Source organism: Formica exsecta, unplaced genomic scaffold (genome assembly GCF_003651465.1).
Source record: "Formica exsecta isolate Colony F162 unplaced genomic scaffold, ASM365146v1 scaffold13, whole genome shotgun sequence".
NCBI lineage: Eukaryota > Metazoa > Arthropoda > Insecta > Hymenoptera > Formicidae > Formica > Formica exsecta.
Genome location: NW_021848632.1, coordinates 485,072 through 499,034, shown reverse-complemented (window position 1 = coordinate 499,034; position 13,963 = coordinate 485,072). Strand labels below are relative to the sequence as shown.

General features: G+C 39.5%; 2 protein-coding genes across 2 annotated transcripts in view; one reads left to right on the top strand and one right to left on the bottom strand.

Moving 5' to 3' along the window:
* The window catches only part of LOC115245770 (cone-rod homeobox protein), a 15,914-nt gene extending 7,692 nt beyond the window's left edge, over positions 1-8,222 (bottom strand). The window contains exons 1-2 of the mRNA XM_029824242.1: positions 8,138-8,222; positions 2,725-2,930 (exon numbers count right to left, since the gene is read on the bottom strand). Of these exons, the coding sequence (XP_029680102.1) occupies positions 2,725-2,930; positions 8,138-8,222 (291 nt within the window). The remainder of the gene's footprint in view (positions 1-2,724; positions 2,931-8,137) is intronic.
* The window catches only part of LOC115245771, an 83,314-nt gene that overhangs the window by 24,604 nt on the left and 44,747 nt on the right, over positions 1-13,963 (top strand). The window lies entirely within an intron of this gene.

Genomic DNA, 13,963 nt, shown 5'->3' with positions numbered 1-13,963 from the left:
GGGGGGGGGGGGGGGGCGAGTAATAGCTGGGAACAAAGCCATGGTTCCGTAGGGACCGTCGTCGTTTTCCTTTCCACCCTCGCGCGATATCTCTCTCCTCTCCATTTTTTTTTTTTCCTTTTTCAATATGAATTTAATCCGAAATTCGTTGATAATGGCGTGGCTCGACCTCGTCACTGGTAAAACATTTTTGATCGGACGCACCCTTGTTAATGTATTGCTGTTTGTTATGGGATTACCGATCGCACGTATCGCTGCATTACGCTTTTTAGAAACAATGAAAACGATAATTGATGATAATTCACGAAAAGCTGTTCTTTTTTTCAACAGTTTTTCCATCATAAAAAGAGCCTTTTTAATCACATGTGTTTATAAATATTCTTTTTTCATTTTTTAATACTTGACAATCCGAAATTTTAAATATTTTTATTAATTATCTTGATAAAAGAGTATGCAATAATATTCCACGTTATCTTTTTTCTATTATCTAAAATTTTTTACATTTTACAATTCTAAAAAAAAAAAACGTGTAATAAATAGAGAAAGAGAGATGATTTGTAAAATTCAATCGTCGAGAATGGGAGAGCCGATATGTAATAGCGTCCAGCATCCCTGGTCCAGGGCGAACGCAGGTGCGAGCGGTGCGGCGTGGCGTTTGACGCGGCGCGTCCCGTCTAATTCACGCATGACAGTAATTGCCATTTGGCACATGTGCACCTCCCGTACTCCCGAACACGCACGATTCGCAAGCGAATAATACGTATGTGCGAGGAAATATACGCACGCCCGTCGTTTGGGTGACGAGACGACGTGCGCGGTACGTGCCTCGGCGATACATAGCGAACCCTCCTACAACCCCCGCCATCCGCGCCCCCGCCGCTACCCCCCTCTAAGAGATTCTAATTGGAGTCTGGAGAAGAGAGGACGGGCGCTACATAAACGCGCCTATTTGTCCATTATTCCAGATTCCCTTTGTCTTTGCTAATGAAACAATGAGTCTGCGCCGTAATTGCGTCACAGCCAGACCAACTCTCTCCTCCCCTCTCCACACCTTCTTCGCCGTCTCCCTTCTGTCTCTTTCATTGTAACGTGTACATATGCTCTAACGTCTTTCTCTCTCTCTCTCTCCCTCTCCCCCTCTCATAAAGAGAGAGAAATTGCAGCCTTCTCCTCGGCTTCGCAATCCGCACAATGCGCTGTCTCTTAGAACAGCCTCTTATCACTTTGTGATCGAGGATCCTTCACAAGTCAAGATAGGTGTCGGGATATTTATGACTCCTCCGGTAATGTGCGAGCGATATTACATTTTGTAAAATAACAATCGCAATTAATTCATGTAATAATACATGATTGAAAAGCAAGAGAAAGATTATATTTAGTATCGAGATATTTAACTCTGAATTTTCAAACTCTGTCGAAAACTATTTGCAATTCGACGAAGACTCACGTCGGTGTCTGTCGAGAAATCAAAAGCCGCCATTGGTAATCAGATATCCTCCGCAAATGTTCCGACTGGATTTTAGGGAATCGCCGTTACTACAGGGATTCTCAGCGCGAATTACAGCGGCGTGAGTAAATATGGCCGTGAGGACGTGAGGCCAGGAGTACAAAGTAATCCCGGAGATTACCGGCTTACTCTGTCAGAAGATTACGTCAGGTCGAGGGTGTCAGCTCGCCCCTTGGGGGTCCGGGCCCCTTCTCCCCCCTCCCCCTCCCCTCCTTCATCTTTCCGCCCTTCTGTATATATGTTATCGCTTTTGCGGCGGTATTACCGCCGTACAACCAAACAATCGATCATTATTGCCAATCTTTTTTACAGAGATTCTTTTTATTCAATTAGTTGTTAAATCTAACATGCTTTTATTCTAACTGTTGCGTATTCTCTTTATCTACTCATAACACGTTAAAAATAGATGTTTTAAATAATAAAACAAATAGATAAATAAAAATTGAAAAAGGTTTGTCCAAAGCATGCTTTAACATATTTTTGCGAAATAACCATTTGTGAATATTAATGGATGTATACATAGGCGCAGATAATACATTCTATTATGTGTTGTGCGAAATATTATACAAAAACGCGTGCAGTGAAAAATGCTCTCGGAATTTCTCTACTTTTAACGCTACAGAGGCGGACAAAAAATTACCGGGTTGCCGCGCGTAATTTTCTCATCGCATTAAAACGCGAAATCCAATCTCAATGCGCTGAGACGCATTAAAAGATTAAACTGCCAATGCTCTCAGACGCGAATATTCTGTGAAGTTTTAATACACGTGCTTTCACGTTATCGAATAAACGTGATTATACAACGTGATTAGCATACTTTCAAGTAACCTGTTTTAATGTATCCTTAAATATAATATACAGTTGCTCTTTTACCGTGAATTTATTCATCTCTCTTATACCAATAGATCGTTTTATAATTTAATCATTACAAACATACTGTTACATGTTGTATGTAGTAAGATATGTGCAAGCATTTGCAGTGACAAAATAAAAGAGAGTAAATAAAAATATTTTATTATACATACATAATTATATATAATTTTCTTATAACTTTATTATAAGAAAATTTTGTAATCATTGTATTATAATAAAATTATAATAAAAAAATAATAATAATTGAACAATATTCAGCTATTCTCTGGACATGTTTGAAATATATATTTATAATCCGAAAGAAATATAATCAGGTTGTAAATTGAAAAGCTTTTGATATTCACCTGTACTCTAGCCTCCGTGAGATTAATCTTCATAGCCAAATCTTCCCTCGTAAAGACATCCGGGTAGTGAGTCTGCGCGAAGGCGGACTCGAGTTCCTCCAGTTGCTGAAGGGTGAAAGTAGTCCTATTCCGCCGTTGTTTCCTCCTCACGAAGGAATCCTCGCCAACTCCGTGTAGTGCCGGATGATAGGCGGAGTAACTAGTATCTGCAACGAAGGCCGGGAGGAATAAAAAGTAACCGTTTTAATAAAACGCGCGCGCGCGGTTTATAATTCATAATTTGCGCAGATTTTAACTTACACTAATAATTTAACGGTTAGAAAAACAATTTAGTATTAATAAAACAAAAGTAATAATCACGAGATTTTGCAAGCTAGGTAATAAAAAATCGCGATAAGTGGTAGTAATAAATATTATCAAAGTAATTTAATTAAATTTTTTTCATAGATTATCAAAAATATAAGAATCAGTTTTTTTATTGCTGAATACATGTGCAGCCATAGTAAACTGTATATAATGGACGTTATTACCAATATATATATAAAAAAAATCCATTTCTCTCCCGATCTATTTTAGACGAATTAATTCGACAAAGTTTCGCCTTTTAATTCTTGACAGATTCGAATTTGCGAAGTTCCAATGGAACTTACTTATTGTTAGTTCGGTACTTCGCATATTTGACTGTGCTTGACTAGGGTTGGGGAAACTCGATAACTTGAAGAAACTTGTGAGTTACTGACAATCTTGCGGAGTTTTCAAATTTATACGGTAAGCGTTATTGCACAAAATAAAATGATCAACATAAGGCCTTCTCACGACAAGATATATTGATTGAAAGTTTATTAATGTAAGTATAAGTTTAGATATTTCATTTTAAGAAGAATCACATTCGCATACACATACATACTTATATCTTTCTGCTTAATCTAATTTGATTTAATGCAATTTAGAAATTTGCAAGGGCGATTCTTGAATTCTTGCACTGGATTCTCTTTGTATCGGATTTCGAGTATATTGTCTCTACACCTTTTTGTTTTCCGAAACCATCGGTATACAAATTCAAGTATTTCATTAAAAAATTTACAGTATGCTCTGTGATTTCATAACATTTGAACAAAAACTTTTCAGTATATACATATATAACTACACCAATTTTCTTTCTTTATATATATATATATATATATATATATATATATATATATATATATTTTTCATGTTTCTACTATATGCATTTTGTAATTACGCGGCCAGACGAGACATGTTAATTAAAAGTATTCGGAAAAAGCGTGGTTAACTGCGGTCGCGTGTATGTATGTACGCATACATCTACGCAAAGCGTCGAAAAGTGAAGCGTCGATATAAAGGCATTGGTCGGATATACGCGCATACAACGAGACCGCGAAGTGGGAGCAGACGTTACGAAGCGGCCGGAACCGCTCATCAATGATGCAGAACAATCAGCGCAATTAATTACCGCGGCGCTAAGCCGGGGCTTAGCGAAAAACACAAATTAATTTCCTAAGCTCATAAAAATTCATGCCACTCTCTCTCCGCCGCCCGGCTATCTCTCGCTTGCTCGCACAATGTCTCTTCCTCCTCCTCCTCCTCCTCCTCCTCCTCTCTCTCTCTTTTACTCTCTCTCTCTCCGCGTCTCTCTTTCTCTTTCACTCTTTCTCCCTCTCGACAGAGAATGATAACAGTAACAAGGGGAGTAAGTGAGATGAGGATAACGACGTGATGGTGTTGCGCCATCACAATGCAGCCGATTTACCCATATAGTTGCATCCACAGGGACGAGATACTTCGCCTCGATGCCACTGAACTTTCATAACTGTCGCGGACGTGCAATTATACGCTATAGTCGCCACGATCTCTCGTATCGTTTGCAAAATTAATATCAACGAGGATCCGCGCGAGGATTTTCGTTCTAAGCCGCACGCGAAAATAAACGATACGAGGATTTTCAGACCGCCGATATTTTATCAGCACGTTTAACGACATTGCGGACTTGCGGATGCACTTGAAACTTGATTTTCGTGTTCCGTTGTATATAATTATCATACCAATTATGAATTTCTTTGTCTTACGAATTACATTGATTTAGTACGCAAATGTACTATCCCTTATTTGTCGCATGCAATCATTCAGAAAATTATAATATAAATCTAATTGTGAAGCAAAATTTATATCTGCCTTCGATGGTCTAAGGCATAAAACGACGAATGTATAAAATAATGTAATTTTATCAATAACAGCGTTTGATATTCGTTTTTCTCTCTTTGAATCTTTCAATATTCTTTTAATTTATAAATAAACGCAAGAGAAATTCTTTCTCTCAAATTTATGGTGAACTACGATATATAAAATATATATAATGACAATATATGTGTAGCGTTATTCTGCAAAGCCCGAAAGATTTTTTTCACGTTCTCGTATTGATAAGTAACAACCGTCGTTGTTACTGCGGAGGAAACGAAGACAGAGAAGCGAATCGGGCGACGACCGCGGCGGCTAAATAAATTTGCCGGTGCCCCAAACTGAAATCCACTCAAGATCTTAGATTAGAGTCGGGCCGAAGTAAAGCCCGGATCCAGACAACTCGTACAACTCATCGGGAGTCGGTCTGATCCAATTTATTAGTAGTGCCTCGGGTACACGGAAGAAAGAGAGATAGAGACAGAGACAGAGAGAGAGAGAGAGACAGACAGACAGAGAAAGATAGAGAGATCCGGTGACTTTTGCGCTCAGGACGCACGCGCGCCTTTCTTTCACGACACGCTTCGTCGTCATTGACGCTTTGTCTACCCGTCGGCAGAAAACACAAAGCGAGGTGATTAATTTTTCGCGCACGGGAAGCGAAGAGTATCGTTAATTTGCGTGTGTCATTTCCTGACGAAACGTAAAATCGCATTATCAACATAACTGAGATATATATTTATACTTTCTCTCAGATAAAATTTAATAAGCCCTTAATTCAGAAATTATTGCCTTAAGCTATTAAATTTCGATTCCTTGGCATAACATGTAGTACATACAATTATTAATATGTATACATATATATGTATAATATATGTATATATACCTTGTTTTAAATAAACTGAAATATTGCACGTCGAAATTTGAGATCAATATGAAAAATTAGATCCTTCGAAATAAAAAGAAAAATAAAAATTCTTTCGGGCAAAGTTCCATCTTCGAGAAAATTAACTACTAAATTAATATGAAATTCAACTCGAATTTCATGTTATTCAAATTCTGCACTCTACGCTGATTTCACACGGGTAGACACACATATCGGAGGGGGGATGAACAATTCAAAATTATTCCAAACGCGCATCACACGCGCCCTCCATGATTGTCCGTATCCGTTGCATTTGCGAACTGCAGGTCTCGTCCTCGGTGGCAGTCCCCGTGAGGGAGGGGACTCGTGGTGGAGACCCGTGGAAAAACTACACGTAGAGAACGAAATCTAATGACACCCCGACCGTTACTAATGACACTAACGAGGTAGTTAGATGTTAGAGCGAATGTCGGTGGGTCTGGACCGTGGGCCGAGTGAACCCACTTACCGACTTATCACGTAGTTACCTAATCTGTTTATCCCAACGGGGGGTAGAGGAGACCAGGGAGAAGGCTACGAGCCGGCGGGGACCAGAGAGAGGGAGGGGGGAGGGGGAAGTAGAAGAGGGGAAGAAGGGGGCAATCGGTAGCTGGAAGGGTGCCCGGACGTCCCTGAGGACACCCGTTCCCCCCTTCCCCTGTGCCCCCGCGTCCACCTCGACGCCCTGTTCGATCATCTACCGGAGAGGAGAGATCGCCGTCTCTCCCACATTTATGAGCCTCAATGGGCGTTGTGTTTTAAAGAGAATATAAAGAATAGCGCGCGTATATACTTCCCACGTTCCTAAATTCCCCGCGAATTTATATTCCGTAAAATAAGCGACGGATTATTTTCTTTTTATTTGACGTATATTTGACATATATTTTGTGGCAAAGGCTAAAAAGAGGATAAAGTAACACAAATTTCCTAATTTCATGCCTTTATTAAACTTGGTCTAAATCTTGTCAAAGTTAATATTGTGATGTATACGGCGTTTTGTTATTTAGTTGAAATTATTTTGATATTTTTATGAATTTAAAAGTTATTTATAACTAGTTATATTTATAACTAGACAATAAAAAATAAAAGACTAGTAAAGTTTCTTTTCTTGCTTTATTATATTAATATAAATCTTTAATATCGTTACATATTTATTTATTTATTTATTTTGTCTGTCACTAAGCATTTTATGCGCTTTAAAAATCGCAATAGAATGACCAAATTTATTATAATCGGAAGCGACGAAAAATTTTCGAAACTGGATTAATATTTCTCTCTCTCTCTCTCTCTCTCTCTCTCTCTCTCTCTCTCTCTCTCTCTCTCTCTCTTTCTCGAGTAAAATTAATATAATTCAAAAAATTAATAATCTCTCGTGTTATCGCGTGCGATTATGTTGTAACTCGATAAGGCTAAAGCATCATTGCTAATCAAACATGATGAGAGAACAGGCTTATTATTATCATTGATTATCGTCGGTTTGATAGATTGCGATCCGAAAATTTGTCACCGGGAATGGGACGCGACTTGGAAAACGATCTGTGAATAGACAAACTGGCATTCGAAGTTCTTGGATAGTGTGACTCGGTTCGACTGCCGGCGGGACGCGGTTTAACTGGAAGTTGGCTCGAAGTGCAAATTAAGTTTAGCGGCCGTCCAGTTTGTAGCGTCCACTTTGCGTAACTCGGTCTAGTCAGTAATGTAACTTCATCGATGTGTTCCGCTAGAGCGCAAGTGCCGGTACAATCAGTCTGCCCTCCCTTCGTCCCTTCCCCCTTTTCCCTCGCCACACTCCCCGTTGTATACCCGGTGTCTCGTTCTTTCTCCGCGCCGCTCGTATCTATTCTTTCTTCCGTTTTGCCTATTGTCATCTCTCTCATGGAAATTATCTCGAAAACGTGGGATTTTTCTCACGAAAAACAATATCGCCTATTTGAGGGACGTATCAGTTTGAGATTGAAAAAGTTGAACTTGCGAATGGAGAGATCAAGATTTGTAGACGATTCGATTTGCAAATGTATTCTCTCCGTATATGCAGTTTTTTTACGCTCCATCTGTTTCTCTATTAAAGTTTTCCGTGAGAGTTTCACATCATTTCTCGATGCGCGAAAAAAAATGTTATTATTAAAAACTATCCCCTTCTCAACGAATAAGCGCGCGAATAAATCCAAAAACTTCGCGTAATATCTATTTTTATCAGTATGAAAAAGCTATACGGTCGACTTGACGCCGATCGAAAATCGACGAGGGGGACCACTAGGGAGATAAAAAATATCGTTGCGCGCCCGCAGGAGGAAGAATCGAATTTTTACTTACAGGGGTGAGTCGGGGCGAAAGGATACTCCAGGGACGGCGGTAATCGCGGCGCCGGGAGGCCCGGGGGGCAGTGGTAGCAGAACATGCTTCCGGCCCTGGCCACCGCCGCGCCGCCCCCCGGCCCGCCGGCCCCCCCCGCGCCAGCACCCGGCACCTGCGGTTGACTCGACGGTTGCTGTTGCTGCTGTTGCTGCTGATGGTGCTGGTGGTGGTTATTGTTCGGCTGGTGGGCGTGGACCGCGCCAATCTGCAACCACACGCGTCAATGTCAATTGATTTCATAATCTCTTTCGCGCGAAAAAAAAAAAAAAAGGTTTCCACGACCAGTGGTTCGAGCGAGCGACGAGTTTCCTTGCGTTATAAAATAATTTTAGGATAAAAGTATGTATAGGCGAGATATTAATCCTCTTTATCTTGCTTAATAGATAAATAAAATCCGGCAATAAATATATAGCTTTTTATCATAAATAATTTGTCAAAATTTAGATATCAGATCAATTTAAAAATACCAGAAATTTGAATTTTTTGAAGTACTAAAGACAAAACTTCTGTCATGATTATCGTCGGAGAATTATCGGCAAAGAAACATGGACTTTTTCTTATGAAATTAAATAATAGATATACGTCTAATCGCCTTATGTATCTACAGATTTTTTTAATCCTAATGTTGTGCTGAGGGGGTATCGCGATGACTCCTCGTGGAGAGCAGAGAATCGGAGCCACTTCCGATTTCACCGTGCGACGCGCGGATTTTCGAAAGCGGGGTGAAATATGATTAAGAGGGAGCGCGATAGCGGCGTGCTGCAGCGGGGTGGGCGGTTATACGTGGGGGAGGGGGTGGCGGGGAGAGGAAAGCGGATGGGTGGCCGATTACGTCAATCCCCATTAGAGGGATTGTAAACTCGTGTAAATAAATAATGTATATATCGGCGAGAGAAGAGAGCTGCATACGAGGCGAGAGAGGGAGAGAGGAAGAGAGTAAGAGAAAGAGAGGGAGAGAGAGAGAGAGAGAGAGAGAGAGCGAGTAGCACGGCGCGTAGAGAGGGCTCTTTGCCTAAGCAGGCATCGGTCGTGGAACTTAATAAACGGCGAAGTTATCAATTTATAATGGGTCGGCATGTCGCGCATGCGCGTGCCTACGGGGCCCGGCCGCCGTCGCCCATCGTTTCTCTCTCGTTATATAACGGCGTGCACGCGAGTGGCTTTAGAGAACCGGTGTACACACTAACTATACCCGATCCCCTTTCCCCCTCGCCGCCGTTGCCCTTATCACTCTATGCGGCTGTTTATCTCGCTCGCTCCATCGCGACGTCTCCCCTTCGTCTCCCGTGTCTCCCTCTATCAGCCGCCGTTGCGCTGTGTCTCTCCTTCTCTCTTTGCGGCTCTCCGGTACGAAGGGACAAATTGAATTTTAGATCATGGCGTGTTCCTGTGGGGTCCGCGAATAGAGAGGGACAGAGTGAAAGAGAGAGAAAGCGGGAGAAGCGCAGAGGCGGACGTCGAGATGATACTAATTGAAATTTGAAATTGATATTAGCGAATTATTACCCCTCTCCCGTCGCGCGTTCTGCTTGGCCCAACGCAATTACGGCGCCCGCGTGTCGGGTATCAAAAGTAATTGCTGCCAAACTTAACAAAATTCGAGCAATTCTCGTTTCAGCCGTCTGACCTACGGCGAAAACGGCTCGTCGGCTATATAGAGAGAGAGTCTCACTCCCCTCCCTCCCTTACGTACTTAAATGTACTTTTACGGAATATACATTTAACGTGATATTAAATTGTGTTACTTTGTCCGCACAAGGGAGTAGCCTCCCTTGTCGGTGAAACAAAAAAACAAATATATTCTTAATATCTTAGTTAATTCAACACGTAAAATTTTAAAAATGCATATTCTATTATTCATTCATCTTACTTTGTTAAATTTTAGATATTTTAAAGAGCACCTAAGAGTGTATCACATATAGAGTATTATAAAAAATATAATTTATTATTGCTATAATATTTCCAATTACTGATTCTAATATTAATAAAACAGAGTTCATATCTCTTCAAATTGAATCGAGAACACTCTAAACGTTAGAAAAAGTGAATATTTTTTATTTTAATACTCATATATACACAACACATACACACAATATACATTAAGAGAGAGATTAGTTTTTAAGAAATTATAAACATATATATCTCCCATGCATTTTACCACATAGCTATCAAATATCCGACGATTAATCGTGGAAACAAGCAGCCGATTTATCGCGATCCAGGAAACTCTAGGCAACAATCGCAATCCACTCATCCTCCGATTCCCATAAATTCATCTGCTGTGGATGATGGTGCTATTGGTTTTGCGTTTGCAGAGAGTTAGGCGCATAATGACGGGACATACGTACCGACAGAAGGGACGAAATGTAGCGAAGCTAATCCGCGAAGGGGGACACGAGGCCCGCGGGTGTCCCTGCGGCACACGAGAGGGGGAGAAAGGGGGGCCACCGCGGGGGCTGCTCGCAGATTCCACTCTCGCGCGCCAGCATACGCGTCTCTCTCGCCCCTTGCTCCCTTCTCTCCCCCGCCCCCTCTTTCTCTTTGCTATATCCTTCTCACCCTCCGCAAAATAGGGCCGGCATGTGGTCCTAGAGTATATTTGCGGTGTTCAACCAGCCGGGCGAAATATTATGCCAGTGTTTTATTGTGCGATCACCGATGCGGTGGCGCCCCACTGCGTGCGAGGGCGAAGGGATTGCGGCTTCGAGTGTTGCGGAGTGTGTTTACACGTTGGCACACGCCATCGGATTTGTTACACGCTCGTTATACGCTGTGCCCGGGCGTTTACCGAGGCCGATAACAAAAGAGACTGCGATGATATTCGAAATGAAGAGCGAGCAATTACGAACAGTAGTGGAGAACAGTATTTTTTTATTCAGTCTTATTATAATAAAAAAAAGTTTATCGTGGGACTTATCCCGAGTTTTATCTAAATATTTAAATTATACATAACATAGGATTAAAAAATTTATATATATCAAAGTGTCTACTCCTTGAAAGAAAACATGGAAAACCTGGAAATCTCAGGAAATTTTTTTATATTTGGAAAAATCAGGCAATTATCATGGAATTTTATTGGAACTCAGAAAATTTTCAAAAAAATTCTCTCTTTAATAATTTTGTTCTTATACTGTAAGTAGTTTGCAATCCGCCGATAAGCCAAGTTGTATTATGTGTTGAAAATATATTTCTATTGTTTATATATTTAATATGTTAACAAAATATTGAATATACAATACATATTCTTTATTTTAATTTTTAGTGATAAAAAATGAAAATGTTACGCAAGTTAAAAATTTTTATCTTAACGAAAGCTATTCAGTTTTCTTTTTTCGGTACATTTGTAAATCTAGCACTTGAAATTTAAGTGGCTTTATGTTTTTTTTTTTTTCGTGTAAGTAAAAAGCACTAAAAAACGCGTACAATAAAAAAACTTATTTTAGAAAATTGCACCAAAAAAAAAATCTTTAAAATATTCTTTTTATCTGGAATTTTGAACAAAAATATCTGGACCATCAGGGAATATTCAGAGAATTTTTTTACGAGATTTGAATAGACACCTTGTATATGTAGTTCCATAGAGAAAAGTATAACTCGATATCATTTAAAAATTCTACAAGCGATTTAAAGGCATTTAAAATAATAATTAATAAAAGTTTGAAAACTTTAATTATTCTTTCAATCACACAGACAAGCATCTCTTTCTTTGATAATTCTTTTTAAATTATCATGTTGATTAATAAATCCAATTATTATGTTTCAGACATACATACATATATATTCAAATATTTTATTTAAACGAAAGTTTATGATTAATTATAAATAATTAATTTCAATCGTTTTTTTTTTTTATATATGCCCATTATTGCTTGAGACATTTTATAGTCCAATAGACGCTGCTAAACAGTTTAGACGTTAAATTTATATATTTCTGCTGGTAGAGAACATTAACCGCACGGGGAATAATCTAAGGAATAATCTTATGAGTTGATATATCGTTGAAAATACACGCATAATGCGGTTAATGAAAGCTAAACCAGATGGGGGCGTATATCTTGGAGGCGAATGAAGACACGGGGTTCAGCACACTGCGCGCGAACAATGCGTGTCGAATAGCCGGGTGTTTAGATTCCGTGTGTATATGACACTGCGCGCTCATTAGAGCGCGGCGCTAATTGCATAATTGGTGCCGGCAATTATGAGCAAAGCGATGCCGCATGTCGGAGGGGGTTCGGCAACGGCGACAGCGGCGGTGACGTCAACATCCAATAATTCGGCACGCGACGACAATCGCGCGCTTGCACCGCCGCGCCATTGCGCAAATATCAGGAATCGCAATTAAAAGCGATAATTTTGTAATTAACTTCCGTCGCGCTTCCCCTCCCTCCCTCTTCCCATCTTTCTTTCCGCTCTTCGCGCTTCTATTTCAATGCGAACGCGACGTCACAAATTCTCCACACATGATATTCAGATATGACTGAATTTAATAGAATTATATTATAAATATTTGCATTCACACACACACAAATATCAATATCAAAAGTATTAATAAAATATTAATATCAAATAAAGCAAACATATGTGTTCACATTCTTTTCTGAAATCATTACTTTGCGCAGCATTTTTTTTACTTTGAACGCTATTCGCGCGTTTTTAATAGTTAGAGAAAAGAGTTATACAATATTACTAGTACGATAATACTAGAATGACCGATAATAACAAAAAAGAATTTTTGCAACAATAAAAAATTTAATATTCCTAATTATATTATTTTTATGACAAATAAACAGTGAGTAAGATTTATAAAAATCATAGTATTATAAAATTATAGTATTTTGGTATTTTAATTATATATTTTGTAAAAAATAATAGAAAAAAAGATAAAAACAGTACGATATATCCGTAAAAATAAATAAATTTCAGTTTTAACAAGAGTAAAATGTATTAATTATGTTGTAACATGCAGTTATTTGCTCCTCTTTTTCTCGAAAAGAGAAACGATGGATGACCGTATCAATGCAACATAGTATGTGTGTGCATCATTGTGCATCGCGTGCAGCGATGGCGGCTACGGAGAGCGACGGGGGCTCGAGAAATTCGTGGAGCTGCCGCAATTGACGTCGCGTACATACGTCGGAAAAGCTCGCGATTAAACGAAGATTTCATTAGGGACAATATATTGCGGTGGCATCGGCGGCACTCGTTGACCGTCGAGCGGGCGCGGGTCCCGGTTTCTTTATTGGCCGGTCTCGGGGAATAAATTGGAGGGAATTAATTAAGCGGCACAAATTGGATGCAGCGCGTTAGCCCTTATTCGTGGATGACACAATTTAATAAGCATCTTCTAACGTAAACTGAGATGCACGGAGAGAAAGAGAGAGGAACAGCTCTTCGCTAGTCGAATAAGCTCGAGTATGCGGGGCGAAGATATTGTAATGTAAAAGATGACGAATCTGACGTCATCATAATTGAATCAATTTTTTGTAATAGTATCATGCGGTATTAGTACATACACATTCAATAAGATTTAATGAAACAATTATTAAAAAATATATATCAATTTCTTTATAATTTTAGCATTGTAAATATATAAGAGAATATTTAGAGAAATGGTTGTATTTTCTTTTTTAGTAAAGTGTTTCTGGATCAAGAAACAAGCGATGTCTCAAAGTTGCGTATAATCTCTCTCCCTTCTCTTTCTCTATCTATATATCTATCGTTTTCGTTTGCGCATCAGCGAATCGTCTTTAACGAGATGAACGTTAACGCCCATACAACAGAGCA